The 15,923-nt window shown below is 54.0% G+C and overlaps 1 protein-coding gene across 1 annotated transcript in view; it reads left to right on the top strand.

Moving 5' to 3' along the window:
• The window catches only part of CACNA1E (calcium voltage-gated channel subunit alpha1 E), a 96,266-nt gene that overhangs the window by 65,756 nt on the left and 14,587 nt on the right, over window positions 1-15,923 (top strand). Inside the window, exons 27-39 of the mRNA XM_053984694.1 lie at window positions 304-315; window positions 1,676-1,772; window positions 2,869-3,029; window positions 3,424-3,561; window positions 4,078-4,279; window positions 4,476-4,640; window positions 5,130-5,240; window positions 6,710-6,793; window positions 6,875-7,000; window positions 7,104-7,169; window positions 8,876-8,967; window positions 9,107-9,272; window positions 9,477-9,604. Of these exons, the coding sequence (XP_053840669.1) occupies window positions 304-315; window positions 1,676-1,772; window positions 2,869-3,029; window positions 3,424-3,561; window positions 4,078-4,279; window positions 4,476-4,640; window positions 5,130-5,240; window positions 6,710-6,793; window positions 6,875-7,000; window positions 7,104-7,169; window positions 8,876-8,967; window positions 9,107-9,272; window positions 9,477-9,604 (1,548 nt within the window). The remainder of the gene's footprint in view (window positions 1-303; window positions 316-1,675; window positions 1,773-2,868; window positions 3,030-3,423; window positions 3,562-4,077; window positions 4,280-4,475; window positions 4,641-5,129; window positions 5,241-6,709; window positions 6,794-6,874; window positions 7,001-7,103; window positions 7,170-8,875; window positions 8,968-9,106; window positions 9,273-9,476; window positions 9,605-15,923) is intronic.

Below are 15,923 nucleotides of genomic sequence, written 5' to 3'. Positions count from 1 at the left end.
CACTGTCCACTCCATGCAGGTTCCTCTTGCAGCAGGGCTTTCACCACGTGCCCTCTAGCCAAAACCTCCAGCAGGGAAGGCAGGAGGGGCTTCTGGACGAGTCCCTCCCTGGAGGTGTGCCCCATGCTGAAGCGTATGACATGGTCTGCACGCCGTGCCTTTCTCCCGAGGTCTGGGGTGATGGGCAGCTGCTGCAGGGTCCCCATGCAGCTCTCCTGACACTTTTCTTACCTTCCTCCTCTCTTTCTTTTTCCCTCTCTCTGCTGGTGCTGCTTGGTGGCTGCTGGGCTGGATCGCCGACAGGAATGCTTTGGGGTAACTATGGTGCTCAAGATCTTGTGGGATGCTGCTCCTGGGAGTGCAGGGGGGTGGGTGCAGGTGGAGGTCAGTCTGTCCCACACCTGGGCTGACCCTCAGCTGCATTTTCAGTGACTGCAGCATGCTGCTCTGCAGGCACTGCTGAGGGCTGAAGGGATCCCCCCTCAGCAGGTGACAGACACTGCAGTTGGGGTGTCCTTGGTGACAGCTTGCACCAGCTGAGTGCTGCCCTCAAACCCTTACCCCAACCCTCAGTCAGATGCTCCAGGCCCTTATGCAGGCCCTATTTCTGAGCAAAACAGGAGCAAAGTGAGTCCTAGGTCTGTCTGTACAGTTGCTTCCCATGCATGTGAGGGCTGTGCTCCTAGGGAGGGCTATTAATTAGTGGTTTTGTTTACATCTCATAATGATTAAGCCCATTATTGTACTCCCTGTTGCATTAACCCTCGCCAAGGAGCTGTGTAATTGGGAGCATCTGTTGTTGCAAGTAATTTCCTTGACATTTTTCAAGGGTGCCTGGTGGATCCAAGCTGTGCCACCTTCACCAGGACCTCGCTGCTCCACCCTGAGATCCAGTCTTTAGTTAAAAGACAAGGAAAAAAAAAAAAAAAAAACCACTAGCGTTGTGGTTGGGGAATAATCATCATATGCAAAAAATGAGGGTCATGAGGGGGCTTTTCTAAAGAATTCAACTGGTAAGCTCTGCCTCCCTCAGCTGACTTGGGGTGAAGGCAAGAGTAGCCCTGATGTGGAGAAACCTTTGAGACCCTTCCAAGGGTCCAAGCCCTGTGCCTTGGTCAGGGACACCTTCCACTAGACCAGGCTGTTCAGGACCCCATCTAACTTTGCCTGGAACACTTCCAGGGATGAGGTACCCACAATTTCCCTGGCAATGTAGACCCCACTGAGCGAACCTCTCTCATTTTATTCTGAATTTCTTGCAATGGGTAGGAAACAATTTGCAGTGGTGGTGACCCTGCGCAAGCCCCATTTGCAAACAGCATGTGCCCGAAGGAGGGAAGCAAAGCCCGTGCTCTGCAAACCTCCTGGCACTGCCTGCCCCAGTCCTGGCACTGCTTCCCACAGCGAGGGGTTTGTAAGGTCACTGGAAGGGTGCTAATCCTGGGAAAGAGAGGACTGCCTTGTTTTCCATCTCTGCCGGCGGTCAGCGCGCGTGTTGGAGGGGCCGCATTTAGGTGGGCTGAGAGCTCAGCAGTGTTTGTGCCCCTCCTGTTCCCGTCTTCGCACGTGCTGGGGGGTGTTGTCGGCAGTTCAGTTCTCCAGGGCACCCAGGTCTACAAGGTTATTGTCTCTCTGTCCCATTTTTGGGTGCGTGTGCTTCCCTCCGACGTGGCAGGACCAACAAGGGCCGGGATATCAAGACCATCAAGTCTCTCCGTGTGCTGCGAGTCTTGAGGCCCCTGAAAACCATCAAGAGACTGCCCAAGCTGAAGGTAACGAGCTCCATCTCCTGCCTTACATCCTCTTCTCCTCTTCTCTGGGAGCGTGATTTGCTTGTGAGCAATAAACAAGTTGTTTTCAAAGCTTTTGGGGTGCTCTAGGAGCCCCGTCTGCAACCACAATGCCCTTCAGGCTGCTTCGTGTCTGGAGGTGCAGGTAGTTTTTAAAAGCAAGCCTGGACCACTGCAAGGTGTCCAGAAGTAGTTCCTCTGCCAGGGAAAGTGGGGCTTGAGTGGACAAAATGGAGCAAAGCCCGGATGTTCTCCTGAAAAATAGGCTGCCCTGGTTTTGGAGAGCTCAAATCCCTTTGCAGAGTTTTTCATCTTTCCCACCAGAGCAGGTTGCAAACAGCTCGGGGTTTTGTGTGCTGTGCTGTCACAGTGCTGCACTGGAGAGGGATTTCCCATCTCAATAATGGGATTATTTCTGCATCACAGGTAGGATTATGAATTTCCCTATCTTAGCTGATGGGGTACAGAGACAAAAAAAGAGTATGAGAACAAGAAAGCCGTTTTTTTTTCACCTGCTGAAAATGGTGATTTTGGCTGATTGATGAGAGCCAGGGTGGCAGCCCAGAAACATGGGGGTTGACCCCAGGTTTTCTTCCTGATCAGTGGACGGAGTCAGCCTGTGTCAGTTCCTTTCTGGAAGTGCCTGTCTCTATCATGCAACAGGGATAAGGACAATCCCCACTTGAAGTGCTGTGAGAGCCAGGGCTGTGAGCACTAAGGAACGTGCTGCTGTGCCAGGCAGAGGTATTTGCTCTGCCTTGTTATTCGGGGTGATGTGAAATGATGAAGTGTTCGCTAATTAGTCTTGAATGCTGCTAATTGCATCATTAGGATGGTCCCCCTGTCTGCTTCCGTGGTTGCAGAGAACACAGAGGACACAAATATCCATCCCTGGTGCTGTCTCAGGGGTTGCATGGTGCCTACACATGTGCTGTGGGTGCTCTGGGTGTTCACCTCATTCACAAAATAGCTCTTGGCCTGGGAGAAAGCCCAGCTCTTTCCTTCTTTTCCCAGCAAGTAACCTGGTCTTGGTCCAGGGCTGTGGGTTCCCCAGGGTGAGCTCTTCCCTCTCTTCCAGGCTGTTTTTGACTGTGTTGTGACATCTCTCAAGAATGTCTTCAACATCCTCATTGTCTACAAGCTCTTCATGTTCATCTTCGCCGTCATTGCCGTGCAGCTCTTCAAGGGGAAGTTCTTCTACTGCACTGACAGCTCCAAGGACACGCAGAAGGACTGCATGTGGGTGCCCTGTGGAGTAGCTCTGGTGCTTCTGACCCCTCTGGCAAGGGCAGGGTGCTGGGTCATGTCTGCTGTGCATCCCTCTTAAGTCCTTGGCCGTGATTTGCTCCTGGGGACAGCATGGGCTGAGCTCTGTCCCCAGTTCTGTGGCCCATCCTTCTGTGGGGTGCAGAGCCCTTAACTGGCTCCTCTTCTTTCCTCCTTCTCTCTTCTGTTTTACTTTCCCCTTCTCTCTCCCCTTCCTTGTGGTTGTTATCCAGCTTCTCCCCATCTCTACCTGCGGGAAGAGAGGTGACCCCCTCACACACCCACACTGCCCCCAGCGTTCAAACCCACCATCCCATACTCTGGCAACCCAAAAACCCGAGGTCACTGCTCCCTCTCCACCTTGCAGAGGGAACTACGTGGACCATGAGAAGAACAAGATGGAGGTGAAATGCCGGGAGTGGAAGCGGCACGAGTTTCACTACGACAATATCATCTGGGCTCTGCTCACCCTGTTCACCGTGTCCACCGGCGAGGGGTGGCCCCAGTGAGTATTCTGCTCCATCTGTCCCCTTGAATAGGGGTGGTCACCCTGTTGGGGTGGTCAGGTTGCACCCAGTGAGACTGAGAGAGGAGCTGCTGGGCAGGGAGCGGAGAGAATAAAAAGTTACACCAGCACAAAAGAGCTTTTAGCCCCGCTATGAAGCTGGGGTTAGCTTCTTCCTTAGGGAGTGAATGATGGAAAATGCCTTTTCTGCATGGCCCAGAGATATATTTTAAGTCAATATTAGGGATAACATTAGGACTGGACCTCTCTAAATGCTCATGTGAGTTTGGGCAATATTTTTTTCTCTGTGTGCAGAGCACTGGAAGATCCATTTTCCATCAGGGACGTGGCAAAGCACCATAAAACAAGCTGTAGCCATTTAAAAATGTCATCCTTGAAAGCAGATTAGGACAGAGCTTTACCTGGTCATTATACAAGCATGGACAGACAGAGCTGGGTCCCATTGGAAGTGCTGGATGTATCCCTGGTTGCTTTTCTTCACCTCTCTGCCCACAGGGTGCTGCAGCACTCGGTGGATGTGACGGAGGAGGACCGTGGGCCCAGCCGCAGCAACCGCATGGAGATGTCCATTTTTTATGTCGTCTACTTTGTGGTCTTCCCTTTCTTCTTCGTCAACATTTTCGTGGCTCTCATCATCATCACGTTCCAAGAACAAGGAGACAAAATGATGGAGGAGTGCAGCCTGGAGAAGAACGAGGTATGGTCTGGGGAGGGGGAACAAGGACATTTCTATGGGGTTTTTAGCAATTTGGGAGCTTGGAACTCCCTTGCTATCAAAAAGGTGAGAAACCCATGAGCCAGCTACCTTCGCAGATCATGGAGGAAAGAATTGTGGCAGCCACCAGCACCTCCCAGGTGTCCATGGGGGTCTGATGGGTGCTATTTTGTTGCAGAGGGCCTGCATTGACTTTGCCATCAGCGCCAAGCCCCTGACGCGGTACATGCCCCAGAACAGACACACCTTCCAGTACCGCGTGTGGCACTTTGTGGTGTCCCCATCCTTCGAGTACACCATCATGGCCATGATAGCGCTCAACACCGTGGTGCTCATGATGAAGGTGAGCTGGTGCTCAGAGGGAGGCTGTCCTCTTCGTTTGGAGCATAATAGGATCAATCAGGATGGGAGCAGAGGGAATTTTGGTTGTGGAGATGCTTTGAGGTGTGTAAATTCTCTGGGCACATCCATGTGAAACAATACAGGAGCCAAAGTGGAGGTGGCACATTTTCTAAAAGAAATTACCCAAATTATTTAGACCTCTTTAACTACTGCAGGCAGATCTGGATTTTCTCTGTGCTCCCTTCTTAGAAGAATTGGCATCTGTGCTGCGAGAGGGGTGGAGAGAGTAAGGAGGAGGTGTTCTTGAGGCCCCCAAGGCAAGGAACATGGACCATCACAGGCCTGTCCCGAGGGAGGGGTGAGGAAAGGAAGGAATTCTGGAGGCAGCCAGGGCAGCAAACATAGGCCATGTCAGGCTTGTGCCGGGACAGTCATCAGCCATGAGGCTGGCAGACCCCCTCCTGGCTAGTGCTGTCTCTGTTTCCATCAGTACTATTCTGCTCCATACACCTATGAGCTGGCCCTGAAGTACCTGAACATTGCCTTCACCATGGTGTTCTCCTTGGAGTGCGTCCTCAAGATCATCGCTTTCGGCTTCCTGGTGAGTGCCTGCTCCTGTTCTTTATGAGGGTGTTAATTTGCACTTTGGCAGTGCACAGATCACAGAGGGAAGGCGTTAATAATGTGAAGTTGCTGTTACTTATTTTGGATCTTGGCCTGAGAGCTGCTTTTGGGCTGGAGTCCTTTGGTTCTCATTGCACTTCCCAGTGCTGGATGCTGCTGGTGGAAGAAGCCACACTGCTGCTTTACTTCTTGCCTCATGCTCTGTGCCTGGACCATGCATGTTCTGTGCTGCTGCTCTGTTAGAGCCCACTGCTGCTGCATGGGCTGGTGGCTGTGCTCCCTTGTCCCCACAAGTAAGGAGGTGCTGGTGCACGTCTGTCCTTTGGCTGTACCTGAGCAGCAGTGAGACCTCCCTGATGGATTCACAGTCCTCGAGCTCCCAGCTGCTCATTTGGCATCTGAAACCACGGATTGCTGTTTCTTCAGCTATTCTTTGCTGCTTATGGAAGACAAAGTCCACTATCAGGAGGGTTTCTAGCCACCCTCCTTGCTCCCAGTAGCACCAGTCACGGTCACGTTTGCTCTTGTGCCAGCTGCTGTGTGTTTGGAGTTTTTCACGAACAGGACAGGATTCTGGGATTCGTTCCTTGAGCTTTATTGCAGCATCAGCCTCATCACAGGGTTGAGACAACAGAAAGATGGCAAAAGCTCACATCTTGCCAACAACAGCCAAAGATGTCTTTGTTACAGAGCATTTAAAAAACTTTCTAGCCAGTAGCATATTGCCAAAGCTTACAGACAATTGTTCTGGCCAATCATTAAAAGCACACATACACCTGCTTCACACAATGCTTGCTCCTCTGCTCTCTATTAACAATACACAATACACCATTATTAGGCGTAAAACCTTCTACTATCTTGTTAGGCATATTTTTCTGCAGTCTTAAGGTCTGTCTTAGCCAAGCCTAAAACTCAAGCTATTGTTTCATGTCCTTGCTTGCTGTACTATTGTAACTTTTTCTACATTCAGACTTTGCAGCTGTAGATGGTTCTAATTTCTCTGCTCTTTCTGTTTCTAAGGCCTGCTTTTACAGCTTTCTGAAAATCTTACTTTTACTATTTCCCGCACTGCTGCACAAATAGCAGGGGCTGAGATGTGTCCTGGTGTCTGTGAAGAGGAGGGCAAAGCAGCCTCCTGGCCGTGAGGGTCAATGTGGCGAGCTGCTGCAGCCTGACCTAGGCTGTGGCTGCTTTTCCTGCTCCCATTTGCCAGGGTGGTGTGTTGCATGCATGAATCATCTCCCAGGAAAAGCTGCTTGCTGCAGGCATGCTCAGGTCTGCCACTGTCTCAGACACAGGATGGTGTTCTGGACTGTGGCTGCATACAAATGGGCTGCGAGGTCTCCACCGCTGGCCATGAGCAGCTTTGGCCCGTGGCCCAGCACCTTCAGACCTGCCATCCCTGAGCTCAAATCCCCGTTCCCTCTCTCCCTCTTTCTTTTGCAGAATTATTTCCGGGACACCTGGAACATCTTTGACTTCATCACGGTCATCGGCAGCATTACAGAGATCATCCTGACGGACACCAAGGTGAAGCAGGGCTGGGAGCAGTGGGCTGTGGGGTGGTGGTGGGAGCTCCCACCTCCCTCTGACCCTCTCATCTCCTCCCAGCTGGTGAACACCAGCAGCTTCAACATGAGCTTCCTGAAGCTATTCCGGGCTGCTCGGCTCATCAAGCTGCTCCGCCAGGGTTACACCATCCGCATCCTGCTCTGGACATTTGTGCAGTCCTTCAAGGTCAGTCTCATGTGCCCTGGACCAGCACAGCTCACCTGTGAGTTCTGTACTCCTCTGGGGCTGGACTTGTGATAATGAGATGATTCGTCTGCTTCTCTTGCAGGCACTCCCCTACGTCTGCCTGCTGATTGCCATGCTTTTCTTCATCTACGCCATCATTGGGATGCAGGTGAGACAGACGTGTCCGTACGTCCCTGTGGCACAGACGGTGACACCAGCGAGTTCCCAATGTTGCACGCAGGAGCCAGCCTTGTGCCTGCCTGTCATTGCTGCACCCAGCCGCAGTGCCAGGAGGGTGCTGAGGGTGGAACAGCTCCTCTGGGAGCTGCAGGGCCCTGGGGGAAACTGCCATGGGCTCGTTCAGTCAAGCTGCACAACTGCCTTCCCAACTGGTCCCCTTGGGGATGTGGCCCTGAGGACTCAGCTGGGCGCCTGCCATCCATCTTGTCCCTGCAGCTGCACCGCTGTCGGTCTGTTCGGGCACTCACATTTCGGGCCCTGCCGTGATCTCCCAGCTGCTGGGGGTGTGCAGAGCACGGGGAGGCCTCAGTTTCACGGGCTGCAGCTGGTGAATAAGAGGCACGTGAGCCGAACCCCTCAGCCCCACTCGTGCTGCAGGGCTGGCTCGCCTCTGCTGTGACTAAATCCCACGCTGGAGATATGACAAAGCATCCTCGACGGCGAGCACTGGGGATGTGGAGCTGCCCGATGAGCTGCCACACTACCCAATGCCTCATTTTGGGGTGACAGAGGCCCCTGGCTTGTGCTGCTTGGCAGCTCTGCTGTTTAGGAACTTCCAGTGGCTGATTTTTGCCACCCTGTCCTACTCACCTTGGCACCGGCTCCAGGTGTTCTCCTAAACAGCCGCCATCTGACTCAGCCCCCCTCCCTGCCGGCTGGTAGTATTAGATTTATTTTTTAACTTTTTTTTTTTTTTTTAACACCATTGTGAACAAATCCCCAAGCAGTAAAGTCTGTGGGCGTTATTTGAGCAAAATAGCTGGAGGCAGAAAATATTCTACAATTACACATTCCAAAAAACCTGTACAGGGAAAAAATACTCTGCAGTTGGTGTATTTTTAGGTTCAGGGAAAGGGGAATAAATATTTAACAGTAATAACAGCACATATTTCCAATCTGAGGCACTTTACGAATGTTCGGTATGTCTTACCACAGCCTTGGCTGAGGGTTGTTGTCAGAATATTGTCCATTGTTTGATCTTTGTTGCCTCTCTTATACCTGGGGATGGTGGGGTCTGCCCCTCCCTCCCTGAGCCCTTCCCCACCCTTTTTGCAGTGCTGTGCCTGACCCCAGCATCACAGACCATTTCTCCACCAAGGGAAAAGCTCCTGGGAGTGTCCAGGAGTGTGGCCCAGGACGGTGGGACTTTGTCCCTGCACCTCCAGCGTAGCTGGGGTCGCTGGGTGCCATGCGGTGCTCAGATAGCATCGAAGGATGGATGTGGAATGGTTGGACTCAGCTGATCCCAGGCCCTCCATGCTCCTGTTTCCATGGTAGCTGAGCCTCTTGCAGCCTTTGCCACCCACAGCAAATCCCTGCCAAGGAGAAGAGAGCCTCCTTCCCCGATGGCTGCCTGGCACCAGCTCCTTGGCACGCTGGCTGTGCACCAGCCTGTGTTTGCTGGGGTACTTTGCGAGCAATCACAGAGTCAGAGAATGCTTTGGGTTGGAAGGGACTTTAAAGGCCACCTTGTCCAACCCCATGGCAAGGACATCTTCATCTAGATCAGGTTGCTCAGAGCCCTGTCCAACCCAACCTGGAGTGCTCTCAAGGACGGGAATGCGAACGGGCAGCTGCTTCCCTGGCTGATGAGCTCTTGCCTGAAGAGCTGAGCCCTTTTTCTCCCTTCTGCAGGTTTTTGGCAATATCAAACTAGATGAGGAAAGCCACATTAACCGGCACAACAACTTCCGCAGCTTCCTGGGCTCCCTCATGCTCCTCTTCAGGTGAGCAGCCATGGAAAACGTTCCTCCGCCTGCCAGAGATGCGTTTAATTTGGGCAGGGGGTGGTGAGGCTTCTCCTGGGGACGTCCTGACTCCGTCCCGTGCCACCACGAGCTGCTGACAGGGCTGTGTTGGTAACAGGAGTGCCACCGGAGAGGCGTGGCAGGAGATCATGCTGTCCTGCCTGGAGGGCAAAGGCTGCGAGCCAGACACGACGGCGACGTCTGGGCAGAATGAGAATGAGCGCTGCGGCACTGACCTGGCCTATGTTTACTTTGTGTCCTTCATCTTCTTCTGCTCCTTCCTGGTGAGTTGCCTCCTCTGAGGGCTCTGGGGATCCCCCTTTTCAGCACCCCAGCCATCAGGTCATCTTCCATCGCTTTCCCACAATCACTCTTTCTTCTCTCTCCCTTCCCTTCTCTGCTCCCTCTCCCCCACCTTCCCCCACTCTCTCCCTTCCCTTCTCTCCCCTCAATTTCCTTTCTCTCTGCCTTTTCCCCCTTTGATTTAGATGCTCAACCTGTTTGTGGCCGTCATCATGGACAACTTTGAATACCTGACACGGGATTCCTCCATCCTGGGCCCTCACCATCTGGATGAGTTTGTCCGGATCTGGGCAGAGTACGACCGAGCAGCGTGGTATGTAGTCAGCTCCTTCTCTCCCAAGCAACCTCTCAGAGCTGGTTCTAAACCAGGGTCTCTGTGTTCTCCTAGTGGAAGTGTAGTTCTCAGTGATGTCAGGGATGTGCTGCTGTCACCCGTGGTCACAGCAGCTGGTTCTTGTACTGCTTGGTGGTACAGGCGTCTTGGGTGATGTTCAGTTTGCCATGGGGTGTTCATCCTGAGTGCTGGACGTTCCTGCTCTTCCTCCTCTCCCTGCCCAGCAGGCAGATCCCCCTCAGCCTCCTTTCCTGTCCCCATGCACCAGCTGGGAGCCTTTGCCCTGAGACTGGCTGCATCCCTTGCTCCCCAGCACCCGCAGCTCCTGATGAGAGCAGGGCTGAGCGGGTCTTGTTCCCTCCCGTGGGGATCTGCTGGGCTCCTGCCAAACCACCTGCACAGGACCTTGTTTGGGGCCTGTTTGGGGAGCTGTGTTCTGTGCTGGCCAGCCCACTCACCCCTCTGGAGGTGGGAGGGCTTTGGCTGCTGCACTCCTGCCCTTGCTGATGAGGACTTTGGAGAACAGGGCTCCTGTTTGGAGGCAGCAGCCTGTTCCCAGCAGTGGGATGGGCTCACAGGGCCCACACACACCCTGGGTGGCCAGAATTTGGCCCTGCTCCTCCTGCTGCTGCTGCAGAGGCCTTGCTCTCCACTGCTCCTCCTCCTTGGAGGGTCCCAAGCATCCCTAGAGCAATGCCCTTGGCAGCTCTGGGAACATGTTTGCCCTTCACTCAGCCCCAGCACCACCAAGGGTGCCTTGTGTGGCCCCTTCCAGAGCCCAGGGACTCCTTGGGGCTGCGATTCACCACTGCCAGGGAGCCTGTGCCATCTTAGCTCTTGGCCTTGGCAACCCCACATGCTCCTATTGGAGACTCTTTGCCTCCATGTCCTGCCCTCAGGAGACCAGCCCCAGCCAAGGTATTTTTTTGTGCCCAATATTAGCTCCAACCAGAGAAAGGAGAGGAGGTGGAGCAGTGAAGCACCCAGCTGCTTGCTCTGGGGTGGCTCTTGGGAAGGGTTTCTCCATGCTGGGCACTTGATTCCCTCTCATCGCCCACGATGGTGGCCTCGGTGTCCGGGAGCCACTGTAAAACAAGCCTGAGCTGTCCTGTCCATGCCATGTGCCCCTCTGATTCCTGAGCAAGCCACGCTTGTAGCCAGTGGTTAGGGGACACGGGAGACAGTGGTGGCAGCCCTGGCCCCGGTGCCAGGCCAGGAACGGGTGAGTACATCCCAACAGCTCCCACCACATCCCAATAGCGGCACCATCACACGGAGCTCTCCTGGGGAGAGCATCCAGCTCCAGGGGGGAGCAGGGATGGGATTTGTCCAGATGGTTGGGGTCTGGTTGGTTCTTCATCTCTGGCCAGCAATGGAAAGGGGATGGGAGAGAAGCAAGGAGAAAGAAACCAGAGGCAAAGATGCCGGGTAGGACGGTGACGCCGCTCTTTGCCTCCCTGCGTGGTTTCCCTCCAAGCTTGTCTGAGGATGCCCAGGAGGTTGCAGCAGCTGCACCTCAGCACTTCCACCCCATCGCTTCCCCAGGGGCTCTGGGCTGGAGCGGAGTGGGGAGCTCAGCATCCTGCACCCTCTCCTGCCAGCTCTGTGCCTCGGCTGCATCCTCATTCCCATGGTGCTGGAGGATACGGCCGTATCCTGGGATGGCTGCACCAGCTCTGGGCAGATGTGCTTCTGTGGGAGGAATGGGGGTGTGTGTTTGGGGAGGATGGCTTCTAATAATGTGCACCCTTGGCAGAGCTGGGCTGGTGGCCAGAGCACAGGACTGGAGAGCGCCAGGTGCCACAGCCCCCAGCTGGTCACATTATCCCTCCCTGTCTCAGGTTCCCCAGATCTTGGAGGCACAAGTGGCTCAGCTGCCAACCTCACTGGGACCTCGTGGGTCTCAGAGGGTTGGCTGTGTGAGGACAGGGGCTCTGGTGATGGGCCACAACTCCTTGGGTTAGAACTCCACCAAGCTGCAGGCTCACTGTGTCTAAAATCCCAGTCCTCTCCCACCAGGCGCAGGGGTCAGGGGCACAATGAGGAAGGCTCACGGGATGGTGTCCACCACCAAAACTGTCCTTCTCCAGGGTGAAGATAGGACAGTGTGAGGAGATACGAGCCAGCTCTCATGGTGGAAAAGATGGTAGCTGATGCTCACAGCTTTTTCTCCTCTCTGGGTCTGACAGAGCCACAAGGAGAAGAGCTGTGCTCTGCTGGGGGTCATGCCCCACAGATGGCCCCAGCATCCCCCCGATAAGCTCTCCATCCTCCCCTCCACCCTCTCAGTGTCCTATTAACCCACCTGTGCTTCCTTTGCAGCGGCAGGATCTCGTATAAGGATATGTACAAATTAGTACGGGTGATCTCGCCTCCTCTGGGCCTAGGAGAGAACTGCCCCTACAGGGTGGCGTGCAAGGTTTGCCTCCCAGTCCTCCGCCACAACCTGGCCACGGGACACACCATCCACCCCTCCTTCCCCCGCTCCACTACCACCGCGCCTCCCCAGGGACCCCTGACGTTGCTTTCCTTCGAGTTTAAAGAGGTCCACTGCCTCCCAGAGCCAGCAGCTGTTCCCCTCCGGGGGAGGCATCAGTGGGGCTGGGGGGGGGCTCAGAGCCTCCTGGGGTGGGTTTTGACAAATTGTGCCCCCCCAGCAAGCCCCCCACCCCAGTTCCACTGGTGCAGAGAGCCCCGAGGGGCGCCAGGCCAAATGCCACTGTCCCTGCTCGACTCCTCAAAGCACCTCATGTGGGACGAGGTTTTTGGGAGGGTTTGCTCCTCAGGAGGGAAGGAGGGAGCAAAGGCTGGAGGATGTTGGGGACTTTGCTGTTGTTTTGGACAGTGAGGGCCGGGGGAGGATGAGGAGGCCAGGGTGACCCCTGTTCCTGAGGGATGCTGTGCTGTACCCAACAGCCCTGTCCTCAAGTGTGGCACTTTGGAGGACAAACAATCACATCTCTGAGGAGCAGGACTCTTGCTAGTCTTGCACAAAGCTTGCTGGATCTGCCTGGGAAATGGCGACACCAGGGCACACCTCTGGAGTTTGGCAGCTCCTCTCCCTTGAGCTCAGTTCCTGGCTCCTGGCCATGAGTCCAGGGCAGTGATTTGGCCTCCTTGTGTCTCTCTGACCTGAAGGAGTTTTTAAGAAAATTTATTTTGGGGTGACAGCTGAGCAAAATCCCTCTCCTGCCGCATTCTCTGAAGTGCCATGACACCTTTGTCTGTGCCTATGGCACGAAAGGATGAATCACAGAGCCTGCTCTTCCTTCTGCATCCCTCACGGCTTCTGAGGTGCACGAGGGAACTCAGACAACCCCAGCCCTTGCTCTTGCCTCTGCAGAGGAGGAGGGTTGCTTGCTGCAGCGTGGTGTAGTCACCACATCCTTCTGGAAACATCAGAAAGGCTTTCCTTACAGATGCCACCCCTGGGACAGCTCTGTCACCCTCCACAGCTGGACGTGGGGACGGTTTTGCCAGAGGCAAAGCAGCACAAAGAACACAAGGCCCGGATGATTGGTCACCTCGTGTAGGAAGATGGATTTAGGAGCAGAAGATTTCTTGCAAGAATCTCAGATGGGGTTGTCTGTTCCAGGAAGGGCTTCTTGGAGTCTTTCCAGTCTTCTCTGCTGCTGCATCCCTGGCAGAAGATGGCAGCTTGGCTGAGGACGCCTGCTCAGGTCCCTGCAGGCAGAAGACACCTCCGGGAGGAGTGCTGAGCCCTTCTCAACAGGGCTCCATGTCAGATGCTGCTCTCCTAAGCTGGATCACCTGGGGCTCAGAGGGGTACCTGTAATGCTTCCTTGGAAGAAGGAGTCTCAGAGCAATAGGATTTCTGCTGACTGTGGATGACAGAACAGTGAAGATAAAGAAACTCAAGAAGAGGCAGAAGCAAAGAGTACTGAGAACAGCTTCTGTTGTCATGTGGGGGAGACCATCCCCATCTCTGCCTTGTGTTGCCTCAGTCCTCCTCCCTGTGCAGGAGATATTTCAAGAACATGGGATTTTCAGGAGTTCCTATTGCCCTGGAACAATTCCCAAAAGATTAAAAAAAAAAAATTCCATGTGGTTGTTGCATCTTGCCAGATCCCAAAACGCCGAGTCAGCTTGCACACCTTTCAGTTCAGTGAGCCTGCCCTGCCTGCCGGGTGAATGCTCCACAGATAATATCCCTGTGGACTTCACCTCTTCTGAATCTACTCTCACAGCACTCCTGCTGCTCCCTTCCTAACAGCCTGTGTGGCACAGTACTTATCTCCTAACCACAGGAGGACACATGTCCTGTCTCCCACGTTTACTCCTCTGCCACTCCCAGGCTTCTCTCAGGGTCAAGCCATTAATTCCTGGTGGTTTTACAGGGTTTAATCCCTGGTGGCCACCTTGTGCTGTAGCTGTGGGTCACATCTCTGTCCAGACACAGATAGATGGGTCAGATCCCCCATCCTGGGTGTGCCCATGCTTGGACCAGCTCTTGGGAGTCATCCTGATGCCTCAGGTTTTAGCTTTTCTGTTTTCAGATTCTGTGCTGCTTTAGTGTGTGGGTCTGATCTTCACATGAGGGGATGGTGAGCTCTCTGCACAGAGCAGGGAGACAAAACAATTCCTTCTCCAGCTGGGCACCAAGGACAAATGATCCAAATCTCAGGCCCAAGAGCACAAACAACGTGGGCTGGAGAGAGAAAAACAAGAAGGGTGGGACTTCATGGGCTGGAGCTGTAATTGGACAATGAACTCCGATAGGCAAATGGACCAAAACTTATAGAAATGTGAGAGACCCCATGACCAGTGATCCATTTTTTGACCATTTTGGGTCTATCTTGGGTGTAGCCCTGGCTGGGCTCTTGTGCTGCCCAAGGTGGATCCATTGAGGCCTTTAATAAATCCCTACTTTATTTTTTAGCTCCATCTAGTCTCTGTTCTAGGTCAGCCTGCACAAGGCATCAATCCTGCTCAGATGGATGTCATTCCATGTGCCTGCCTGTGCTTCACTCCGTGAGGAAATGGTGTCTGGGCACAGCTGTGCTGCTTTCTAGCTCCAAGATCTCTGCTCTGAGGAGCAGCAAAGTGTGCAGGTCTCATGTGATCCCTCTTGGTCACTGAGGCAAAGTCTTCCTTTCATGGACTCCATTCTTCCTTCGTTTTGAGGAGGATCTCAGTCTGAAGGGCAGTGCCTGTTTTGTGCTGGGTTCCCCAAAATTCCTCCTGCCAGGAAGGATGGCTGGAAGATCACTCTCTTGCTTCCTTTTTTTGCACTGAATTCATGCATGAAAATTTTAGTCATCTCACCCTGAGCTGGTGCTCATCCAGCCCTGCCAAGGTGCTGCTTGCAGACTCCTGGATATTTCCTCTTGGTCATCCTGCTCATCATTCTCCAGAGTTCTTATCAACCATCTTTTAGGTATGACTGGTCCAGCCCCTTCTGTGCCTGCACCCCAAAGAGATCTTGTCACCAGTTCTGTTCACACCTGAAATGTCAGGACTTATCTTGATAGGGGCCTTTCTGACCAGGGGGCTGCTTCCAAACCCTGAGAAGAGGAGACCTCATCTCCCCTTTCCACACTGCTCTCAGCTCATCCTAGGGAAGAAGTCAAGATCCCGTGAGGATGCTTAATTTTTTGGCAGTGCCCTCTCTCACAGGGCACCCCAGCTGAGATGGGCTCGTGTCCAGCAGTGAGGGTCAATGCCTTTGGTGTCACGAGGTTGCCCCAGCTCAGTGACCATCCTGAACCTTGCAGTGCAGGCTGGGGGCCTGGCACGAGGGGAAGAAGAGGTGACCAAGCCCAGGGTCCCTGGGAGATGTGGATGTGCAGAGAGAGGGAGGCACAGCCCAGCTACCCCAGCCTGGCAGAGGGCAGCCTCGGCTGGCCCAATTTTGGTGGCATTCCTTGCTCAGCAATCCCAGGCAGCTCCTCATGGAGCAGAGAAGTGCAAGGCAGGGAGGGGGGGGTCCTGCCTTAACTGCTCCTGTGGGAAACCCAAACAAACCCCAATGTTGGAAGGCCCAAACAGCTGCCTCTGCTGAGACTCTTTAAACTCCAACCTGGTGGAACTTGCAGCCGCATGTGGGAGAGAGCCAGGGCGGGAGCATGGCATGCCCAACTTTTCCTCCTGGTTTTTTTTTTCCAGCCGATTCAGCATGCCTTTCGCACTGGTGCATGGTGGGAAAGTGGTCCATCCGCAGAGCCAGACGGAAGCAACTGGGCATCTTCCTTTGACAAGTGACCCTGGCCCACTGCCTTCTATGCAAGATGCTGCCTCCCAATTGCATAGACCCCACCAGCTGGGGATACACAGCCTT

The sequence above is a fragment of the Vidua macroura genome, chromosome 9 (assembly GCF_024509145.1).
Source record: "Vidua macroura isolate BioBank_ID:100142 chromosome 9, ASM2450914v1, whole genome shotgun sequence".
NCBI lineage: Eukaryota > Metazoa > Chordata > Aves > Passeriformes > Viduidae > Vidua > Vidua macroura.
The sequence above is the reverse complement of the archived record's forward strand: the minus strand, read 5'-3'. Positions and strand labels throughout refer to the sequence as shown.